The sequence below is a fragment of the Channa argus genome, chromosome 23 (genome assembly GCF_033026475.1).
Source record: "Channa argus isolate prfri chromosome 23, Channa argus male v1.0, whole genome shotgun sequence".
Taxonomy (NCBI): Eukaryota; Metazoa; Chordata; class Actinopteri; order Anabantiformes; family Channidae; genus Channa; species Channa argus.
The window spans coordinates 11,718,326-11,740,023 of NC_090219.1; the positions used below are offsets into that span (position 1 = coordinate 11,718,326).

Genomic DNA, 21,698 nt, shown 5'->3' on the forward strand with positions numbered 1-21,698 from the left:
AGGTGGCAGAGGTTAACAAACTCGATGTGTCAAAGTACAAGCATTTGCCTAGGAAAGAATTCCACTACAAGAAGCTCGCATAAGTAAACATTTAGTATGGTAACATCATAATTGAAACGCATCTTTTGAAATCTCAGAAGGGCTTGAAACAACTTCTGTTTTAAAGTTGATTTGAAATGTAAGTTTAAAAGAAAGTTTAACCTGGTGTAAAAAATTGTTGAGACAAATCAGACATGCTACAAAAACACACCCTATTGATTAACATTAACTTTAACATACAGGAAATCACAGTGTGACAACAAAAGGAAGTTTGAACACAGACACCGTGTAGATGTGAGAAGCAACTATATAGTTAGATCATGTAATTGAGTGCATTATGTTAGCTGGTAGTATAAAGAAGCATAAAAGTGAAATATTCTAAAGACATTTAAAATTGTACTTTATTTTTATATTTACTGAACGTGTAAAAAAAAAAAAAAAAAAAGACGACACGTTCCTCATTATTTTTAATGCAGCTTTTCTGCATTACAAATTATAGTATTACACATTATAAATAAGTAATGTACAAGATCATTGTACCCAGGCCAGTACACCAACTGGCAGGGTTGTCTTTTTAAATTTACCTGTGTTTTGTCTATGTGCACTTATTTTCCTTACTTCCAGCACATTGAGCCTAAGCTCCACTGTATCATTTTCTTTACCTTGTATTACATCTTTTCCACAATACATCTATTTTACTACGCTACACATATTATACGTGTAAAGGAAAAAATTTGTATTCTATAAATAGAAAACAGAAAATATTAATGCCTATAAATATGGAACTTTAATTCTATATGTATCTGCCTGGGTTGGGTTTTATCTAGTCACAAAAATCAAAGTACTGTGAGTGAATATTTGTTATAGCAGTGCCCGTGAACATTTGCTCCGGTTTTGCTGAACTCATTCTTTGTACCTACGTGAATTATTTCCTAATGCCGCTCTAAAGCCCGGTGGTGATTTACGACGGGACCGTGAACGCAGCATAGGGATCAACCTGGAGCAGAGTAAAAGTCGCTTTAGCCGAACAGAAACAACGCGCACAACAAGTTCGCACAATTATGGGACTTTGGTGTTTTGGTCACAGAGGACAGAGGCGAGTGTATTGACCGTGTACATGTCCGGTTAAAACTTTACTTAGGGAATAAATCGACGTGTTGTTGGCGCTTGAGTTGACTCGAAGTTCTGCTTTCAGTCGGATGAAGTGAGTGAGACAGGTCCGGTTTTGGACACAGACAGCTCGGTTTAGCGGCTCCCTCTGAGGACATTCGCGGTGTCTTTCAGTTCAATGTCCACAGCAAACTGCGCGGAGGAGCTGGACTTCAGACTGATCTTTGAGGAGGACGGCAGACAGACCGCAGGTACGTGTCAAGTTAGCGAAGTTAGCCATTTGGCAGCTGCACTCAGACAACAAGACTTAGACATAGTTGCACCGGAAGTCAGGTGAGGTGGGCTTCAAATTATTATACAGCTGGTTCATTAAAATAATGAACACATTAATCCCCCTAGAGTCTAATTATTTGCGTTGAGCATTGCTACACCGTGATGGGCTTTACGTTCTTTTACTTAAGTTAAATATCTGAGTTGTGTTATTGCCATATAATACTGTCAAATAGTGCCCGAAACACAAAATTGGTCTTTGTAATCATGTAACGACGTGTTCAAGACTTTACTTTGGAATTTGTAACCGGAAGTTGTCTTTTATTTTGGGGGTTTTGATACATACAAATGTCTGGGTTTAAATTGTTAAAATGTAAAATTTAGACAAGGGACCTAAATAAAAACAGTAAAATCTCCAGAAAGAACTAGGTATTAGTGATCAGCTGTATTTTTTCATATTTTGATCATCTGCTTTATTGAACATGAATAATTTTAAATCTCTTTTCAGATCTGTTTACACAGTTTTAATTTAAAATAAAACTTTAATATATTAATGTCGTTATTTTGTCTTGCTCACAACAAGTATTTTTGCTTAATGCTACCAGAAAGTGAGCTGATTGTTCCTGAATCTGATGGGTTTTTACTTTTTTCACGTACTTTTGAAAAAATGCCACTTTCCAATAACTGTGTCATTTAGTCTCAGCCAAAGCTTGAAGTGCAATTTGTCCAGGAAATGGGGGCAAATACAACTTGGTCCTCATTTCTTGTACACTGTGAAAAACAGGAAAGGTTTTAACAAAAATATTTCCATATGCATAAATAGCACTGGTGTATCTATTAAGACCAGCTGAAAGGATCTTGAACTGTTCCTTTAAGTTAATTTGGAACAGTTAACATCACACTGTGTTAACTTTTGGGGGATGTGGGCGAAAACTTGTGAGGATCCTCCTGACTTTCGGTTGACGAGCTGGAGTCTGTGTTCAGACACACTGTCGCAATCCGGGAAAGCGTCGCCACAGTAGGTCAGTAGAGGTGTCCTGTCTTACCTGTCTTTTAGTTAGCAGATCTTGCAACGAGCTACCGGAAAACTGTTCATGCATTTGGGGATTTAATTTCTCCAGGTAGAGTCTATTTATTTCATCTTTATTTCTTCCCATCTCCATTCAAACTTAAACAGCTTTTTAGCCAAACAAAAGATCTGCAGATGACACAAACACACTGACCTCCTGGAAGCTGTTCTTCTTACCGTACGAAGAGGGGAAAGAATTTATCTTTAATTATCCACCTCAGTTGTTTTCTGTGGTCTTCTGGGCATTTGGATGTTCCTGAACTCACCAGAGAGTTTTTTTTAAAAGAAAGAACCACATAGGGGATTTAGCCAGACCCAATGGTTTGTTTTTGTGCTCATGAACTGATTAGTTTTGTTCTTTCAGTCTAATGATGCCTGTTCACAGGGGATGACAGCTCGTTGGACTTCACACTGATAGTTACCAAGAGCAGATTACAGATAAAACAATTGAAAACAACTGTAGCACTTCTATCTGCTGACTAACGAGAGAAACACACCCGCTGAGCTGCCAGTTTTCCAAATATTACTGAGCCTATGAAATTTGACATCTATGTATACTAATGGCTGTAGTTCCTACACAGTCCAAACTCCTCAATTTAAGCGGACGCTTTGCGCTTTAAGCACATCCTTTTGGGTTTGTTTCCAATCCTCCATAGTGGTGATTCATTGATTCAAAATGATGAACATTGTGTGCATTTCCTAACATGCTAAATGTAGCTACATGGATGGATGGATGGATGCAGTGTGTTGGCTGATTGTTGTTCTGACAGACAGACATGTTGCCCGGCTGTCTTCTGGCAGGTTTTACTTCCTGGTTTTCTAACCGCTCTGTGGCACACAGCTGGCGGTGGGCTATTGTCATCTCCTCCCCCTCTCTTCCCCTCTTTCTGTCCTGGGGTGTTGCATCACATTCAATTTATTTCTGTGCAACTCACTGAGGCTTATTTGCAAAGAAGCAGCGCGCAGAGCTGTTGAAGCTGATCGCACTTGCTGCTTTGAAGCCTTTTTTTGCATGTAGTGTTCAATGTGTGTGTGTTGGTAAGAGGGGGGGGGTATTAATAGCAGGGTTGTGGTGAGGAAAGTGCAGCTGTGTGAATGAATTACTGAAGTGTAATAGTTCAGTGCATCTACTATTACCAGCTGTAGTACTATGGCTGAATTCAGCTCCTGATAGTTACATTATGTAACATTTTATTTCACTATCAATCAAAAAACAATTCCCTGGTTAACTGAAGATGAAAATAATAATTTATTGCATCCTCTTGTGTTTTCTCCCCTTTTTTAGCTGGTGCACATTTACTTTTCCCTCATTGTAATAATACACAGGACTCCATGCAAAGTGCAGTGAGTGTTTACCCTCTAAACAGCACGTATGTTACGAGTTTTTCAGGTGTGCAGCATGTACACTGCTTCTTGAATTGTCGCAGTTGTTTTGTGGAATTAGTCTGTGTCAGTCTTGTCTCGCTCGCTTCGTGTGATTCCAGGATGTTGAGATCGTGGCTCTGAGTGAGGGCCACACCATTTGACTCCGCGTCCTTCTTGTTACTGAAGATACTTCCGTTCTGTCGGACTCTGTCTGAATGTTTGGGAATGTTTTCTGCAGAACAAATTTGGGATAGATGAGTGAATTAGGATCTAAAGATCTTCAGTGCCTTAAAGCTTTTCACATTATGGCACATACATGTGCAGCTACATGGATCAATTATTTGGTCTATAAAGTGTAAATTCATTGTAACCTTAAATATAATGGTTTTAGTATCATATGTGACAAAGCTGAGCAGCTGTAACAAGCTGATTTTTGGCACCTTCCCCTTCAGAAACGACTGATGCACTGAATTCATCAGTTATCTGCTTTTTATCCAAAGTCGGGTGGTGGTGGGTCGTAGCTGGATTAGCACGGTTATCCAGATGTCCCACGTGTCATCTAGAGCATATTGTAAAACTTTATTTGTTTTATTTGATAACATTTTACAGGCACAAAGGTGTAACATTTGTTCCCCGCATAATTATTGGAAAAATAAACATATATATATATATATATATATATATATATATATATATATATATATATATATATTTTAAATCATTGTATGAACATGCAAACCCCAGATTAGGAACCGCAGTGGCATTTGTCCTGTGGGACAAATATCTGAACTGCTAAAACTCACACACATTCAGGTTACATTGACAGGAAACAGGAAAACCCTAACTATTAATTTTGCCATTCAATAATCATTGATTTTCTTTCATCTTTTATTAATTGTTGAATATTTATCTCAGCTCTTAATCAGTAACCATCGGAGCCGAATGAAGAACGGATGGAACCACATTATGAAAGACAGTAGATGGGAAACGCACAATAATTAGCATTTGCTGAGTGAAAGTTACTCTCTGCACTAATGTTAATGATTGATTTATTTCCGCAGTTTTGAAGAGTGAGGGTGAGGAGGTTTTCATTTTCAGCAAACTCTTCCACCTTCAGTAACAAACACTGAAAGTACAATGAGGTCGTTTGTTTTTGTCAGCACTTATTACTCTGTCTACTGGTTGTTTCCACATGATAGCATTAACTGTCTTCTACTAAATCTTGCTACTTGGCATTAACGAACATTAACATTTGCAATGCAAATGATCACACGTCTGATTTACATGTTGTTGGTTATTTTACTCTGCACAGGTCCAGATCTGCATGTGAGGACATCTCCCTCCTCCACACAGGCCCTGGGTGAGCAGCCTGTGAACCAGGAGCTGCAGAGTCCCCCACTATGTTTCTCCCAGGGGCCCCATTACGGAGGCCAGGGGAACCTCCGAGCCTTTGACTGCCCAAGCATCCAGATCACCTCCATTGCTCCTAACAACCATGTGGAGGAAATTAGCCAGGAAACTCTGGCAGTTGGTGGGGCTGAGGGGGGCTACCTTGAGGCATCATGGTCCAGAGACCAGCTCTACTTGCCCCTGGACACCTGCTACCGGGACACAGTGCTCTCTACAAGCCCCTGTAGCAGCCTCTCATCCAGGAGCTGGATGTCTGACTTGTCCTCCTGCGAGTCCTACTCCCACAGTTACGATGACATGGATGGGGAGCTGCATGACAATGCCCGCCTTGGCTTTGGGTCCCCCCTTGGGTCACCTGTAGGGTCCCCGGGTTGTGGGGGTGGAGCGTTTGGGGTGGAGTTATGGCAGCAAAAATATCAGCATCCGTCAGCCTTCAGCCCTTCGCTGTCTCCCTATCAGTCGCCCCGTCAGTCGCCCCGTCAGTCGCCCCATCAGTCGCCCTGCCACTCCCCTCGCACCAGTGTCACAGAGGAGAGCTGGCTGAACCGCAGGTACAACTCATGACGGTTTCTAAATGTCTGTTTATAGCCGGTGTCTAAAATGTCTTCTGTCAGATGGGGGCATCTCATGCCCTACTCTGTACTTCCACGCTGGAATGGTTCTGTGGGGACAAACCAAAAAAAAATTGTCATTGTCCACTTCATTAGGTACCAACATGCAACCTATTGCAGTTCAATACAACAAGGTGATAAAGGTGATAATTCTACTATCTGTGTATTATTGAGGTCATAGTGGGTGGTTGACTTGGCTGGAGTGAATCAGGAGTGAATGAAGGAGAGGGTCAAACCGTTACATTACTTAATGAAGTTTTATATATATTGGGGTGAATCGGGTTCGAACCCACGACCCTACGGTTGAGACGTGGCCATTTCACCAACCGAGGCACAGCTGCCCCCTTATTTTTATACGTAAACATATGCAGCCTCTACAGTTTCTCAATATAATGCTGAATGTTCACTCAATATATATTTTTTAGTAAATCTGTTGTTTCTTATTTAAAGATTAGCTCCATTTCTTCATGTGTTTCATGTCTTTGTCATTTCAGGTGAACACTGAAAAGTTTTACTCACTGTAAATATTCCTTCTGTTAATACGAGCTTTCAAGAGATGTGTCAAAGAAATTCCTCCATGCCAGAGAATTCTTCTGTGCAAAAATGTATTTAAAATTTGAACTTAAGTCAATGTTAAGACAAATATGTCACATTAAGTGGATATCGTTCAAATCTGCAGCCTTTTTGGTACGAAGACATAATGTGAAATGTGCAGAGGAGATGGAGATCAATGGCGTGTAAGTGTAAAACCTTTAAGGATGCTTATAGTTTGGACGACAGTTTTGACAGTATGTTGGCACTTGTTGCACCAATTAGTTGGCTCTTCACTGTCATTTTCTGCAGCTTTTTAATAATGAACACAGATAATTTAAATAAAACATGATTAGATTTTTTTTTTCTCTCCCTGCAGGCCGTCATCCAGACCCACTTCACCCTGCGGGAAGAGGCGGCACACGAGCGCTGACCCCCATGCCCGCTCCGCTTCCCCTCACCACTCACCCAGCCCCACACCCGGAGCCTCCCCAAGAGGTAGTGTGACTGACGACACCTGGTTGGGGAGCCCCGGCACTGTCCTTGGGTCCCTCCTGATATCTGGCTTTGCAGAGCTGGATGTCCCCTCCAAGACCAGGAGGACCTCAGGGAGTCAGCTGGGCCTCCTGGCCGGTCAGGGAGATCCTGGGCTGGAGGCCTTCCAGGACTCTCCCAGGGAAGAGGGATGTAAACAGGATGGCCTGGCTGATCTCTTCCTGCAGGTGCCCCCCCACTTCACCTGGAACAAACCCAAACCTGGAAACCCTCCTCTATTTGGGTTGGTGTGATTTTACTAAGTCTTTAGGTGGCGTAGGTTAGTCAGTATTCATGAAATGCAGTACTCTTTAATAAAAATGGTGTGAGCATTGGTCACTGCAATAACGCTATGTAACACTGTGGTGCCTCCAACCTTAGTTTGTCACTGCTTAACTATTGTCTAGACAAAATGCAGAGATTTAAACACAACAAATGATGCTCTGCAACTTGGGGTCAGACTGAATCTTTGTGGGTCATAACTTTAATGTCATCAAATAAACATGGATCCCTACAACAATCCTGCTGTATATACTGCAAATGGTGGGACTGACCCGTGTGTTCACGGTAGCAAACCTTTTGATTTTTACCACTGGATGTTAAACAGCTTTCACAGTGCAACTTTTCCAGTTTATCACTTTTGATGGATTGAGGCTAAAGCCACATGAACAGAAACCTAAGCTAATCTTTATTTCTTTATTTTATTGCAATTAGTTTTTTGTTTTTTTTCCCAATTTATTTAGCCCAACAGTCAACCAGCAGGCAACTGTACATCCATCAAATTAAACTAAGAGGCACCACTGAGTGGCACCACCAGGTACTACATCAGAATAGAAGGCACTGAAGTACTTTTTCTAACAGTTACACAGTATTCTTGTTCTTTGAATTATTGGTGAATATATAATTTAGTTAAGTAATAGTTCTGTCAGACAAAAATAAATGTGATGATGATAGTATTATAGTTCTGTCTCTGGTTTGACAGTTGTTTGTACCTCGACATCTTGTGAGCCAAGCAGGAGCATTTTGATTTCAGTTAAAACTGAAGTGAATGAGTGAATATAATACTTTATGTAAAGGAATCCAAAAAACATGAAGGGTGCATTTTTAAAATTATTCGTAATGTTGTGTTTTGACACATAATTTACCACATGTATCCGAAATATATCTGCCCAGTCGGAGCAGAGCATGAACAGCACGCACACACCAGGCTCATGTTATTAAAAAAACCACAGTCTTTAGTTGAAAGTCTATTTCTATCATTTTATTCATCATGCTGAGTTGGCTGGAAAGCTGCTGATAATGTGAAGGATGCAGGAAACGGACAAAAACCAGCATCTGTCACCAGCAGCAAGAAAGCTGACCACTGGCTTGGTGTGTGTGTCCCTTAAGGCAAATGTGACCTTATACTGTACTGTACATTTCACATGTAAATCATCGTGTCATCAACAATCATGCTATGTTTACTTCACAATATGTTAATGTTAAACATGATAGAACTGACAAAAACTTTCATTGCAGTGACAATAAGCATTGTTGGGGAAATTTGAAACCCCTCTAGATATTCACTGTTTTAAAGAGTAGCACATTTTTCATTTCTACCGATTGTTGTTTGATTTTATTATTTAAAGAGCCCTGCGATGGTTTAAGGCTCTGTGCTTCTGTTCTGTGTGATCACTTCCTCATTGACTTAATGTACTATTACACAGTACATGCTAATCACTGTGTCTGTTGTCTCTGTTTTCAGGGCCTCATCCCCCCCTCCCCTGGACTGGCCTCTGCCTAGCCAGTTTGACCAGTTTGACCTGAAGCTAGAAGTCCAACCCAAGTCTTACCACAGGGCTCATTATGAAACAGAAGGCAGCCGAGGGTCCATTAAGGCCCCTGACGGACACCCTGTTATAAAGGTAAGTTACACACCTAAATTGTGTACATTTGAAATGTTAACATTGCACACACATACAGTATAAGCTGTTTGAAGTGCTCAGTATTGGTTGTAGTCGGTGAGGAACTGGGCCACCTACCCTTTGTGTAGACTGCACAAGGCTGCAGTGACAACTCTGTATCCGTCCGTCATTTGGGTTTAATTACATTAAACGACAGACTGTGGCTGCTGTGAGGTGTGTGTGCCTTTCAGGCCCTTATCAGTCATTCAGCACAGATAAGGCAGGTATATCAGAGCTTACAGAAGAATAATAAAAAACTAAATCAATACTGGTATTTATGTGATAAATGATGACAGAATAGTAAAATAAAAAAGCCCCTCATGAAACAATTAGTGTCAGCTCTGATATAAGAGCACAAGAGTAGTTACTGAAGAGCAGAGTTTTTGGTTTCATATTTTATTCCCCCTGAATGAAATAACAGGCTTACTGAGGTTGTGTTTTTTAGATTGGGGGGGGGGGGGATGTGCCTTGTGAATCAGAGAACAGAGGCAGCCTGAAACCAGTAGAGCTCAGTTAAGGCCTCATATAAGACTGACACCAGCAGGGGTTATTCTGGGTGTCACATTTTCAGGCTGCTGCTAAACCCAGACGAGCTTCCTTCTGCAAGATGTCTGAGAAGTCGCAGTATGTCTAGTTAAACCAGGGACAAGTGAGAACTGCTGACTTACACAGGAAACTGAAAAACACCATCATGTTTGCAGGGTGAAGATTTTTTTTTTTGTGCGTGAAATCTACAAACAATAGTAGAAGTCTGAGGAGGATTGAATGTACTTCATGTAGGGCAACGATGTAAAAAACATCTGCCACATGTTTTATGTTTAGGATTTTTATACATTTTCTGTCCACATTTACTTTTATTAAGTGTCTTTGTCACAGTCCTGGGCCAGTCAGTAACGTGTTTTGAATGCAGCCCTTGTCAAAATTTGCTCTTTTACTTGTTGTTACCTATGTTGCTCCAGGGTTTCTCATTGCATTTTATAAGACAGGCTGTTCACCTTGACTGAAATAAATAGCATTTCTGAATCACTGAATTTCTACCTGCAGTTGAGCGGATACAGTGAGCAGCGGCTCAACCTGCTGTTATTCATCGGCACCGCAGATGATCGGTACCTTCGCCCTCATTCATTCTATCAAGTCCACCGGGTGACGGGGAAGACGGTTACCACGACCTGTCAGGAGAAGATAATGGGTGGCAGTAAAGTCCTGGAGATCCCTCTGCTTCCAGAAAACAATATGTCTGCCAGGTAATTATGGCATTCAATCAGGGCTATAGCTATATCTAGACTCATGTTGTACTTTCTGTGAACTAATCCAGTGAGTGTTGTAATGATAGTAGTTAACAACAGTAGTATTAGTTGGTGTAGCAGTATGTAAGAGTGACAGTAGTACAACCTCCTCTTTCTGTCTTACAGTGCACTTTTTGGCCTGTATTCCCTGTGTTGAGTTCAATATAGATTTCAGCTAATTCGTCTTGGCTGGAATGTGGGGCTGGGTTATATATATATATATTTGATTATTGGAATTTTTATTTCGGACTATAGCAAAAATCAATATTAGTGCATCCTCTGCTGTCAATTAAAGTTCAGCCCAAGTTTTGTAGAGTTATGATAGTAATGTCACCATTTCCACTGAGATACCTGCGCATGTATTCGTCTTCCCAGTCAACAAGGTCACTGCAACAAACTAAGAAAACAAAATAATTCCAAAGAAAGTATTCGTGTTACCTCAGTGATATGGAAATAGTCTGGCTCCCACCTCTTCTCACGCTCACGTTCCTTTGTGCTAAAGTAACACTTGTTTACACTGAAGACGTAGTGATAATGAGCTGTTAAAAAGCTACTTTTTGATGGTGCAGTTATGAAGTGTTCATGCACCTACACTCTTTGAAGGGAATGTTTAGCGTTGTGTAGCATCCCCTCTTCTTTTAACAACTCTCTAAATGTCTGGGAAGTGAGGAGACCAGTTGCTGAAGTTTTAGCAGAGGAATGTTGTCCCATTTTTGTCTGATGCAGGATTCAAGCTGCTCAACAGTTCTGGGCCTTTGTTTAGCACATTTTTCTTTTTATAATTTGCCAAATATTATCTATTGGTCAAAGGTCTGGACTGCGGTCAGGTCAGTTCAGCACTCTGACTCTTCTCCTGAGAAGCCACGCTGTTGTGATGGATGCAGTATGTGGTTTAGCATTGTCTTGCTGAAATATGCAGGGTCTTCCCTGAAAGAGACATTGTCTGAATGGGAGCATATGTTGCTCTAAAACCTCTATGTACTTTTCAGCATTGAAGGGGCTTTTCCAGATGTGTAAGCTGCCCACAGCATAGGCACTAATGGAGTCTCATACATCAGAGATTCAGGCTTTTGAACTGTCACCTGATAAAATGTTGTCCCATTCCCTGATAACGAGAAGGATTGTCCCTCTCCTCTTTAGTCAGCAGGACACGGCGTCCATTGTTTCCCAACAAAATTTCAAATTTTGACTCCTCCGACCACAGAACAGATTTCCATTTGTTCTCAGACCATTTTAAATGAGCTATGGCTTTTTCTTTGCGTGATTTAGGTTTTACACATCGTCCCAGCTTTTTTTAAATTAGGGTTGTACAGTAGTTAGTTATGATATTGGTAGCTTTAGTTGGCATAAATAAAGTAGTAGCTGTCAGCTAATAGGAACAGGTAGCAGCAGTACTACTTTACAATAAAATAGTATCATTTAAAGTAAATTGAAGTAATTGGCAGACTAAGACTGCAGTTGGCAGTAGTAGTAATAGAATCAGCAATATTAGAGGAGGCTGGTAGCAATGCTGCTACCATCACCTATTTCAGCAGGTGAGGGTAGCAGCTAATGAATTGGTTCCAGCAATAGCAAGACGGCGCTTTCTTCAACTTGTTTGTCTTCTTTTCCCTTCCCTCTTTAAACTGGCATTGATTACATGTTTGCATTGCTGCTCTCTGCAGTTAGCAGGAGTGTGGATTAAAAGCATACGACAAAAACAAAAGAGGGACTTAATCCGCAACACTTTGCTTTATGGCCCCTGTATTGCATTAAGTCAAATGGTCAATATGCCTTAAAGCGTTTCCGATTATATGATGCTGCCAGTCCATTGAGCCTCGAAAGGAACATGGAAAAACTATCAGACAGAAAGTCAAACAATTTCCAGGACCCACCTATAGAAAGGACCTGAGCTACACAACGTCTTCCAAAGTGGTTGAAAAGTCCACAGGACAAATTTAAGTAGCACATGTATGTTTTTTGGTTTCTTGCTCCACAGCATTGACTGTGCCGGCATCCTGAAGCTGCGTAATGCTGATATTGAGCTGAAGAAAGGAGAAACCGATATTGGGCGGAAAAACACAAGGGTGCGAGTTGTGTTCAGAGTCGCCATTCCACAGCCGGACGGCCAGATGCTGTGGCTCCAGACTGTGTCTATTCCTGTGGAGTGTTGTGAGTTACTCTTATAATATTACATACATACATACATACATGCCATTTACAACTGATTTTGTTATGCATCCATTACTAGTTCTTGATTTCCCACAGATACCAAGTCATAGAATGGTTGAAGGTTTTTCTTTCACTAAAGCAGTGGAGGAAATTCAGAGGATGCCAGATATTGCTTCATAATTGTGCAAAATTAAGATAAACACAGATCACAATCTGTGAGGTTTTGTTCTCTTCCTGCTGAGTCAATTCTTCCTCTGTGTATAAGTCACGAAATGTAGAGAAACTAGAAACTTCAGAAACTATTAAGACCTCTTCATATTTGGCAAATTCTATTGTGCCATTATTAAATTTGCCATAAATTTACACTCACTAACCCCTTTTATGACAAGTGACAAGTCCGGGCTTTGGCTCAGCCCCCGGTAGCATGATGCTACCACCAACAAGTTTCACTATAGGGATGGTAATACGACGAGCCTCATGTCTTGGCTTTTGTACTGACTTATAGTGTCAATTACGAGACTTTATATAATTAGTTGATTGTCTTTTAAAGTGCACTGGCCTCCCCCCCCCCCCCCCCCCAAAAAAAAAGGAAAATACTCCAATTTTGCCTTTAGCTCTTTTTTTTGCATTCAGCATGGCATTGTTTCACTGCGCTTATGCACTGTCACATCATTTATTTCGGTCCAGAGTTGCATTATCTTTTCCCTTAATCTTTGAAAGTCTGGAAGTTCTGATTGAGACAAATTCTCGCTTGTTCCTGGGCCAAAGCAAACATGGCGTTTACCAGCCTTTTATAAACAGAACAGCCTTTACTGCAAAGAAAGAAAAGCACAGATTTGGACTGAGATCCTGTATCGAGAGGTGCAGACAACATGGATTATAGTAAAATAACAAAGCAAACTTCAGGTAAAGCTTTAGAATCTTTCTTAGTTGTTGCATATGTCCGTTGTAAATATTAATCCTGTTTAAAATAATCTTGAGAAATATGAGAATGACTGTTAGCAGAGAAGAGCTTACTGTTGGCTTTACTTTGGTCATTGTCACTTCTCTTTAAATACCTCCAAACTAAAGACATCTCTACCTCCTTAACCAACCAGAGGTGAATGTGGTATAGGGTGTGGAATCTGAGGATTTCCGTACAAGTGCACAGGGCCTTATAGGTCCTGACACTGGTACCGGTACTCGGAGACCCTTAATTAGGGTTGAATAACTTACATATTAGCTTAGTAAAATAAAATTGTTTTTTTTGCCATTGGACAGTAATGTCCAATGAATTCAGTTTGGAGTCTGAATACCATCCACTGTGTATTTAAATACTCCAACAACACTGTGTTGTGTTTCAGCTCAACGCTCTGGGCAGGAACTTCCCCAGGTGGAGCAATTCAGTCCAGTCAGCTGCTCTGTGGATGGAGGTGAGGAGCTGCTCATCACTGGATCCAACATCTCTGCACAGTCCAGGGTCGTGTTTGTGGAGAAGGGGCCTGGTAAGATTGGTTTATGTTAATTAATTTCACTTTGGTAATTGGTAATTGGTGATTGGTGTGTGTGTGTGTGTGTGTGTGTGTGTGTGTGTGTGTGTGTGTGTGAATGAGTGAATCAGAATCAACATCTTAAAGTGCTTTGTCCAGTAAGGTAAAAACCCTTTTATAAGTGCAGAGCATTTACCATTTGCACTAAGTAAACATATAATTCTTTTTATGTTCAATGTCCTTTTACCTGAATGACTTTTTAATTTTCATATACTGTTCACTCAGATGGAAGATCACTGTGGGAAATGGACGGCAGAGTTGTGCCAGAAAAAAGCAGTGGAGTAAGTATAAACATTATTAAAAAAAACCCTGCATTTACAAATATTAAGATTAACTATTTATTTTGGGCATGTGGATAATTGAATATTGATACAATATAAATATATAAAATGACATAAATTATGTGAATAATAGAAAAATGTCCCATGTATGAAACACTTCATACCAAATAGATATTTTCAAAATGATGGAGAAAAGTACAAGGCTACAGGTATTTGCTTCCAAACCAGCTCTAAACATTGTAATCTGGCAACAAAACAGACTTTTTTTGCAGTAATTACTTTAATTTTGTAATAGTGCGTCTGTCTGGTGCATCTTTTATTATCCATCTGTCAGTCCCACTATCTGAGCAGTCATTTTATAAATACATTTCTATTAGTGTAATTTACCCTTTTTCTACTTCACTATATTATACTCTACTACAATACTACAATGAGGTAGATAATACACTTTTACTGCTACAGATGTGGTTATTTTTCAGAAAAAGACCATGAAAAAACGTCTTATTTTATTTAAGTTGAAGTTATATCATATGTACTGTGTTAATTCAATGCCAATGTCTTTGTAAAGCATCTGTTTATGGATAAAGTTGTTGATAAATACATTATTCAACACAATCTTCCCACAGCCACGTAATATTGTTATATAGTATAAGAAGTCATTATAAACCATTTAATAAATGTAAAAATATTGCTTTTAAATGCTAACTATGTGGCTAAAGTGTAGCATAAATAATACACCTATTCCATAAAATGCTTTAAATTACATTACAAAAATAGAAATGAAGAAATGGTGGATGAGTGTATAGGTGTGTCTCCTTGTTGAGTTTCATAGCTTATTGTTTGCACCAGACACTTCCCCTTTAAACTATCTGTAAACAGTAAAGGGAAACAAGATTTGTTTGTCAGTTTTTTTTCTCTTTTTCTTTTTCAATCACTCATCTCATGACCCCTCAGTTTTATCTTGTGCCCCATAGGAGGTTGGACCCCTGGTTTAGAGAACCCCTGACTCACTCTCTGTACATCAAGTAGTTAAAAGTATCTCCACTTCGCTCCACAGCAACAAGAAAATACTGCTGATGCACCGATGATTCACTATTATCAACCTCATGTCAGACGTCGCTCACAAGAAACTAACAATGTATTGCACAATGGCTACTTCTACTTTTGATGCTTTTAGGATATAAAGCTGGTAATATGTCTGCACGTTTACTTGGGTAGAAGTTTTGATGCAGATGTTTTGATTTACTTATTATGGAGTATTTTTAAATTGCCAATGGGAAAATCATGTTGCTCTGTGTCTGCTGAATGTGTAAAAGAAGCATCTGTTTTTGAAGAGGTTCAGCCTAACAATAAGGTGACATCCTCGTTTTACCTGATGTTCCGTCGTACAGTTTGCAGAATGAAAAAACATTGCATTCTGCATCGCAGGCCCAAAGGCTTGAGCTCACAGAAAGTGACTCTTGCATCTTACTCATGTAAGATGGCGGTGAGGATTCCCTCGAGAGGAAGTGCAAAGGGGAAGTAACTAAAAGCTTGTTAAAAACCGCAAACAGTTTAAGACTGAGTGTATGTCAGAGAGCGGAGTGGGGGGACACTGCAGGAATCACCTTGTCGTGACTGAATAAAGGCAGTTTGTGGTAGATTAGGTAACTTAGTTGGAAACGGGGCACTTTCATTTAAGCTTCAGCCCAAAGAAGTTGCTGTCTATTGCGTTTTGTTGTATGGATTGTTTCTGGTTCCTCATTTGGCAAATAGTGAGATGCTGCAACATGTCTGACACATAACCCCGTCTTCCAAGAAAGTGTAAAACATTGTGCTGACACATCCAACCACTCAGTTAGACTCTGCTGAGGAGATGTTGTGAAAGTGTTAAAATAGGGTCAAAATGTACGAATAAATAATTAGGAAAACACATCACATGAATTGAAGAGATCTCACTAAGCCTTCTTTCTGGATTCAGACACATTTTGCTGAATCGGTCATAGCTGTTCCGTATAGTAGTTGTCTTGCTATAGTTTTGTACAGAGAAGATTATTCATTGCAGATTGGCCGAGACTCAGAGATGGTGTTTTTGGATGCGGTTCGATAGCATTTCAGATTATTCAAATCCAGTTCAAGTCCACTTATCAAATCCACTTCATTCGGGATCTGATCAAGTTCATCTTTCATCATCTCAGAGTAGCTAAAAGCTAAAATAACTTCAACTCAAAGATGACTGATTAACTTTATTGGCCGAAAAGGCTTCTAACGTCTGTCACCACACCTATCACAGTTCGTAGTATTACTCAAGGACGGGCCTGTAGATCTCAAGATGTTTCCACTTTACTTAAAACAGAAGAAACAGTTGATTCACATGTGCATGGTAAAGCACTGGAGAGCAAGATCCTCAGGACAAGACCTTGAAAACGCACATGTGACCTCAACAACAGTCTTTAGCCTCTTTGACACATGCACTAGAATTCAGAAATTCTCCTGACTTTGTCTGAAGGGGATGTGTGTAAGAATCGAATCTCTGAGTGAGTGTTGTTCACAAATATTAAACTACTTTTTCCTCCATGCATTTATAAACAAACAGTTTTGGATGAATTCTGTCTGTGTTTCTGTCTTTCAGTCCAGCATTGTAGTGGAGGTCCCTCGTTACAATAAGAAGGCAACGGCTCCAGTCCAAGTCCAGTTCTACATCTCAAACGGAAAGAGAAAAAGAAGTCTAACACAAAGCATCACCTTCCTGCCTGGAGCCAGGCAGCACCTGACCTCTCCTGCAAGAGCACAGGTGGTCAAACAGGAGCACTGGGAGCTGGACCACATCTCCCACAATCCACCTGGATTTAGCCCAGATGTGGGTTATTATGATTCTTCTAATCTCCCAGTGCCATGTGGTCCTTCTTCCCAGAACATGCCTCATCTCCATCATCCTCCTTCCTCCACTGCCCCCCTTCAAACTCCATTAATGTTTCCTCACACCTCTTCTTCCATGCCTTCTCAGACCTCCTCAAGCCCCCATCAGACCTTGATTCCTCTGCAGCACTCCATCATGTCTCCTCAGACCTTCACCATCCCTGCTCAGACCTCCTTGATCTTCCCCCAAATCACCATGCCTCCTCAGACCTCCTCAGTACTTCCCCAGACCTTCACCATCCACCCACAGACCTCCTCCCTGCCTCCTCAGACCTCCTCCCTGCCTCCTCAGACCTCCTCCCTGCCTCCTCAGACCTCCTCCCTGCCTCTCCAGACTACTCCCCTTGGAACTCAGAGGGAACAGTCTCCATCTCGGAGTCCTAGGAGAGTCTTTGTGACTGCCACTGACCCCCAGAAGGACTCTCTGCTCTCTAGCCCAGGAGAAGTGCTGAGTATCAAGAAGGAGCGAGAAGACCAGCCAAATCTGGGATCCTTGGGCCTCCAGGAGATCACACTGGATGATGGTAAGCAGAAATTGTAAACCTGCAGTCATGGATGGGGACATTCAGAGGATTCAGCGTTGTCACGCTGCGTTATGTTATTTAGCTTGTTAAAGGGCCATTTGCAGTAGTAAAATATGTAGACTTAACTGTCCACACCACAGCTTGTACCTCACTTGGAAGTCGCTTTGGATAAAAGCGTCTGCTTAATGACTAAATGGAAACTGCAAATACAGTAAAAAACTGAGGCCAAATCACTCAGCAGACATTATGACATGTGCACTGCAGCCTCATCAGCGAGGCAAAGTGACTTTGTGACATCAGTGAGAAACCTCTAAAGCTGATACCACTGAACTACTGTGCAGCACAAACATGTAATGCTGACACAGTCCGGCTTATCTACTGCAGGTTATACAGATAAAGGAATGTGGGGGCACGGCTGTATTATTCCTGCAACTTAGCAGCACTTTCCCTTTTCTGATGTTGATCAAATGTTTGAGACTCTAGCCAAAGGTTTTTGTTCATCGATCAGGGATCAGCAGCAGAGTTGTTCTGTCAAGTGGTTTGAACTGATAGAGAAACAACGAGCACGTGGAAAATAATCTGCTTTGACTTTTGATGTGGTTTTGAGATTCAAATACAGATCTCATATACACAAAATCCTAGTCAGTGTTCTCTGGGAGTCCACTGCGTTTCTGCTGTGCAGCTGTGAGACTGCAGGTCTTCCTGCACATGCAAGTGTCTGTGTGGCTATGCTCTGTCCCTCTGTGATGTCCAGTGTGTGTGTGTGTGTGTGTGTGAATGCTGTCCTTCTCTCTGATCTGGGATAATAATAGCTACGTCTGCAGGATACTGCTCTGAATGATGCAGATGGCAGTTAAGTTTGTTGCTGTGCCTCCGTTGGTGGGCAGCAGCTGTCATGAGAGCTCTAACCACCCTTTCCCTGCCTTTCAGCTTGACTGTGACCCTCAGCAGCTCCAGCTGGTGCTGCTGGAGAAATGCCTGCCTCAGCAAAGTCTGTTCAAACACCTGAGCTGCCACAAATGCAGTGGCTGCAGCAGCATTAATGAAAACCTCTGTGCTGATTTATGTATTCATTAGGGGGCCCTCACCATCTCAGTGTGTGATCCTCTAAAACAAAGCTTTGTCTTCTTGTGACCGGTTTGTTTTATTTGATTTATGTTTCTGAGTTCTAAAGAGACAAACTGTCCCATATTTTACGAACAAAACTCAAATTCACAAAGAAAATGTGCAATATTAAACTTAATATTAGAAGAAAAACATTTTTTTACAATTTCCTGTCTTCAATTCTGTAAATTCCCTGTTTATTCAAAAGTATACAGAAGAGGAACAGGAACTGTCACTCAGGTCCTGGAGGTCCAGGTGCTCGGTCCTAGAAAGGGACAAAGAGTTCAAAGGTAGAGAACTATTCAGGTCCTTTGTTCAAGTAATAATACTCTGGCACTTGTTTTTGCCTTTTAGCTTTTCCCGTAATTTTACATATTTGGGCAGGACAGTGTGGTGAAAATGCGAACTACTCGTAGGCAACTGATGGGATCGCAGTCTGAAATGGTTTTATCTTTACAGGGTTATTGTGTAAAGCTTTAATCTGAAGAGAAGCTCATTTCTGTATCCGTCAGATAAGAGTAAAAAAGCAGAATTATGGGCACAGTAGACTGATCCAGATGAAGTTGGGTTTAACAGCCAGCTTGCTGGTGATGATTATTAGAGTATTGTTTGCTTCAGGGGTGTCAGCTTTCACAGCTATGAATAGGCAGAACTCAGCAGAGATAGAGACATTTGCTGCTCTGTAAATAAACTAAGGCCAGAGAGAGAAAGCAGATTTTATCACCGTGAAAAACAATGATTTGTCATCTCCACAGAAAACCACTTTTATCTTTTTTACAACCCCACAAAGAAGCTGTTAATTTGCCAACATATTGCAGCAATGTGTAGTATATCAATCAGCTTCAGATTGCTGAAGTCGACAAGCTGATGTGTGTTCTTGAATATGCTGCAGGTGTTTGCAGCAAGGGGGAGTTTTGAGGACATTTCACTTTGTTTTGCTGCATTCAAAGTTGTGCCAGAAATTCCTGCTTTTATTGGAGAACTGTTTGCAGTAATGGAAATGTTGTCATGCTGTGCAGAACAAAAACTGGAATGTGGAGTAAGAAAGCACTGTGCAGGTATTTTGTCTTTTTGCTGCTGCACCAAAGTACAAAGCTTCCACATAGAAGCTCCAGAGTATAAAAGACACAAAAACTTTTACATTGTTTGTGGTTTATTTTTGTTGTTCTATTGTTGTCTTGACGCTTTGTGGTCATTTTGGATTTGCATTAGTCTTCAGTCGATCGGTTTTTTAAAGCATTTCTGTTCAGTGTCTTTGCTGGAGGTTAGCATCTTACTGGTTGTTGTTTTCAGTCTGTGGTCATAATTGTGTTTTAAAGCATTTATTAGTCCTAAAAATAAGATTTGTGTAAATAATTGTTACTTTTTGTAAAAGAAAAAAAAAATCTCAAATGTGTTTGTTTGTGTAAAAAAAAAAAAAAAAAATCATGTTTCCTGCTTATGTTGTCGTTGCAGTGAACGAGATCATTGACAGAGACATTAGCAGCCTGAGTAGCAGTGTCCAGCCCGACCAGTTTGACCAGTACCAGATCCAGTTTGACCAGACTGGGAGCATAAGTCTAACGATGCTGCCTTACCATTCTGTGGGGGCCCCCAGTAGTTACACTGCTTCCTCAGGAGACGACTGCCAGGCTTCTTCTACTGATTGACAAAAACAACTGGACAGTTCCGTTTGCACAAATTTCACCAAACTCAAGTGCCTGAAAACCACTCAGAGCCTCAGGGCTCGTTTCATCAGGGTGTCACATCCCATAACTGTTTCCTCACCTGTCTCAAGAATTGTAATGAAACTGAGTTGTACCTCACACGAAAACCAAAGATTTGTAACTTTTAAAACCCAAAGCAGAAGAATTGTAGGAAAAGGGCTGCAAATCAAGTCATGCAACAATCATTTTAGAGGCTAAAGTTGCACAAAAATGAGAAAATTGTCTTTATTTATTGGCTAGTTAATAAGGAAATCTATTTTTGATACTCTAGTCTTGATACTTAGCCTTTCAGCTGATCATTTAAATTTTTATAGCTTGGTTTTACTCAGTACAGTTTACATTTCCTTTGCTGATTTACATTACTGCTGTTCAACCTGAACTGTTCTGAAGCTCAAGACACTGAATTATACAAATTTATTATAAGGTTGAAGTAACAAGAAAAGCTGTGCATGTTTGATAAATGATCCAAAATGAATGATGCCAGTTGTAGAACTGTTTATTTGTAGGAACCCAGATTTAGCTTGAACCCGCATTAGTCTTTACAACTTTACATTTGAGGCACTTCTGTATTTTCTTATTTGCATTTTATTACAGGGAGGTCAAAGGTCAGAGCAGGTAATATAACTAAGGAACTGATCAAAGAAGCAGAGAAAGTCATTAGAGAGTAAATCCGCTCTGAATCACATGGGGCAGAATCCTGCTGCAGCAGCTGTATGAGCTGAAACAGTCCAAAGTCACTGGCAGCATGCGAAACATGTCAGAGCAGCTGCTGCTATTTCTGACAGAAGCGCAGTTCACCACAGATGGTGTTTAAGTTTAAATACAGTCGCCAGTGGCAGCGTAGTGAAATCACAAACTGTGGCATCAATACAGTAGGTTACAGTCCTATTTTAAAGGAATTAACATCTTTATATGCACGTGACATTCTGGCTTCTTCCGATTTAAACCAGATTGTTCTGTGCAGAAAAAGTACTCAAACTCTGCTGAGGCTCATGCGAGCAAAAGACAGTAGTAGCAAATAAGAACTAATGGGACGTAGATGTAGGTGCCTGCTCCGAAAAAAAAAAACCCAAACAGGTTCAAAAAACAAAAGCACAAACCAAGACTTGTTAGTTTTGTTCCGATTGTTAAAAATTAGATTATTAAAATGTGGTTTGTAGTTTTCGTCTGTCACCTCAGCGGCTTATTTTCATTTCCCCCTGTAAGAAGTGCAGCTAGAGGTCATTATGGCCATAACGGGGAACATGTGGGAGCCTATCTGAGTAATATTCATCATAAACTATGAAAAGTGGTTGAAAAACATTTTATACAGATAGGTGAAAGCCACATTTTATTAG

General features: G+C 40.6%; 1 protein-coding gene across 1 annotated transcript; it reads left to right on the forward strand.

The window, feature by feature from the left end:
* The first annotated feature begins 1,030 nt into the window (after positions 1-1,030).
* On the forward strand, positions 1,031-21,525 carry LOC137108377 (nuclear factor of activated T-cells, cytoplasmic 3-like). Its single transcript, XM_067492851.1, has 10 exons — positions 1,031-1,400; positions 5,166-5,814; positions 6,785-7,183; positions 8,684-8,843; positions 9,927-10,126; positions 12,147-12,319; positions 13,663-13,803; positions 14,074-14,129; positions 16,741-17,551; positions 20,111-21,525. Exons 1-10 carry the CDS (start codon positions 1,328-1,330, stop codon positions 20,302-20,304), a joined length of 2,856 nt encoding a protein of 951 aa, XP_067348952.1. The 5' UTR covers positions 1,031-1,327; the 3' UTR covers positions 20,305-21,525.
* The last annotated feature ends 173 nt before the right edge of the window (positions 21,526-21,698 follow it).